This window comes from Cyprinodon variegatus, unplaced genomic scaffold (assembly GCF_000732505.1).
Source record: "Cyprinodon variegatus isolate N-32 unplaced genomic scaffold, C_variegatus-1.0 Scaffold24, whole genome shotgun sequence".
NCBI lineage: Eukaryota > Metazoa > Chordata > Actinopteri > Cyprinodontiformes > Cyprinodontidae > Cyprinodon > Cyprinodon variegatus.
The window spans coordinates 1,994,795-1,995,819 of NW_015150477.1; the positions used below are offsets into that span (position 1 = coordinate 1,994,795).

The 1,025-nt window shown below is 51.4% G+C and overlaps 1 protein-coding gene across 2 annotated transcripts in view; it reads right to left on the minus strand.

The window, feature by feature from the left end:
- The window catches only part of mvp (major vault protein), a 17,702-nt gene that overhangs the window by 6,880 nt on the left and 9,797 nt on the right, over positions 1-1,025 (minus strand). For both annotated transcript variants that reach the window (XM_015394243.1, XM_015394235.1), the window contains exons 10-11: positions 358-593; positions 94-291 (exon numbers count right to left, since the gene is read on the minus strand). In XM_015394243.1, the coding sequence (XP_015249729.1) occupies positions 94-291; positions 358-593 (434 nt within the window). The remainder of the gene's footprint in view (positions 1-93; positions 292-357; positions 594-1,025) is intronic.

The window sequence follows — 1,025 nt, forward strand, 5'->3', positions numbered from 1 at the left end:
GGGTTCTACATGTAGCAGGATCCATACACACCAACTGAAAGATGTAAAGGTAGGTTGGGTTAGGTCCCAGTGCTACCAGAACTGAGGCGGTACCAGTTGTAGGAGAGCTGCAGCTGCAGCCGGGCGTGGTCGGCCGTCTCTATGGTGATGACGTCAGTGAAGAAGTCGGGTCCCAGCAGCAGGCAGATGGCCTTGATGACATTGGCCCGCTTAGGTTTGTCCCCAGAGAGCGACAGGACGGTGAACTGCTCATCTGGGCCCAGCATCACCATCTCAGGTCCAAACACCACCCTGCAGACAGTTAGCCGTTAGCCGCCTCCTCACAACGGAAGCCAGCGCTGAAGCAGTCGGTCTCACCTGGCCTTCTTCTCCCTGTAGTCGTAGACCTGCACAGCGGCGTTGTGGGGGACCCTGTACGTCACCACGCGGGTCTTGTCCCTCGGGGGCCCATCACCATCTGAGCGACGGTTGGAGCGGTCGGCCAGCGGGTCGACCCGAGAGGCCAGCAGGGCCTCCACATTTTGAGGCAGCTCCTTCTCCCACAGCTCCTCGTCCTGGTTCAGCATGTAGGTGTGTCCGATCACTGCCCGAACCTGCACCGCCATGAGGAGTCAGAACCATGGCAACAAGAACATCAGTAGGAACCTCAGCATTTGAAACCTTACACGTTTAAGGCTCGAAAAAATTAATCAGAGGACTACATCTCAGCCAGGAGAAATGTTGTTATTGCTCAGAAAAACGATACGATTAGTGAGAACCCAAGGAAAGCGAGGACGGAGCCTGGAGGAACTCCACATGGAAGAGGAAGTTCTGCTGAATCAAACCGGTTAGAAACTGGATCTAATAAGACAGATGAAATCATTTGTTCCTTCGTTTTCCAATGTGAGACCAAATTAAAAATCTAGGAAACAGCTGTTTTATTTTTTCTAATTTTGGTTCATTAAATATATAAAAACAGAAAGCAGTTCATTTTCCATTTCCCTGATATTTCCGCCTGTGGAGCTGGTTGACAGTTGCCTTTTGTA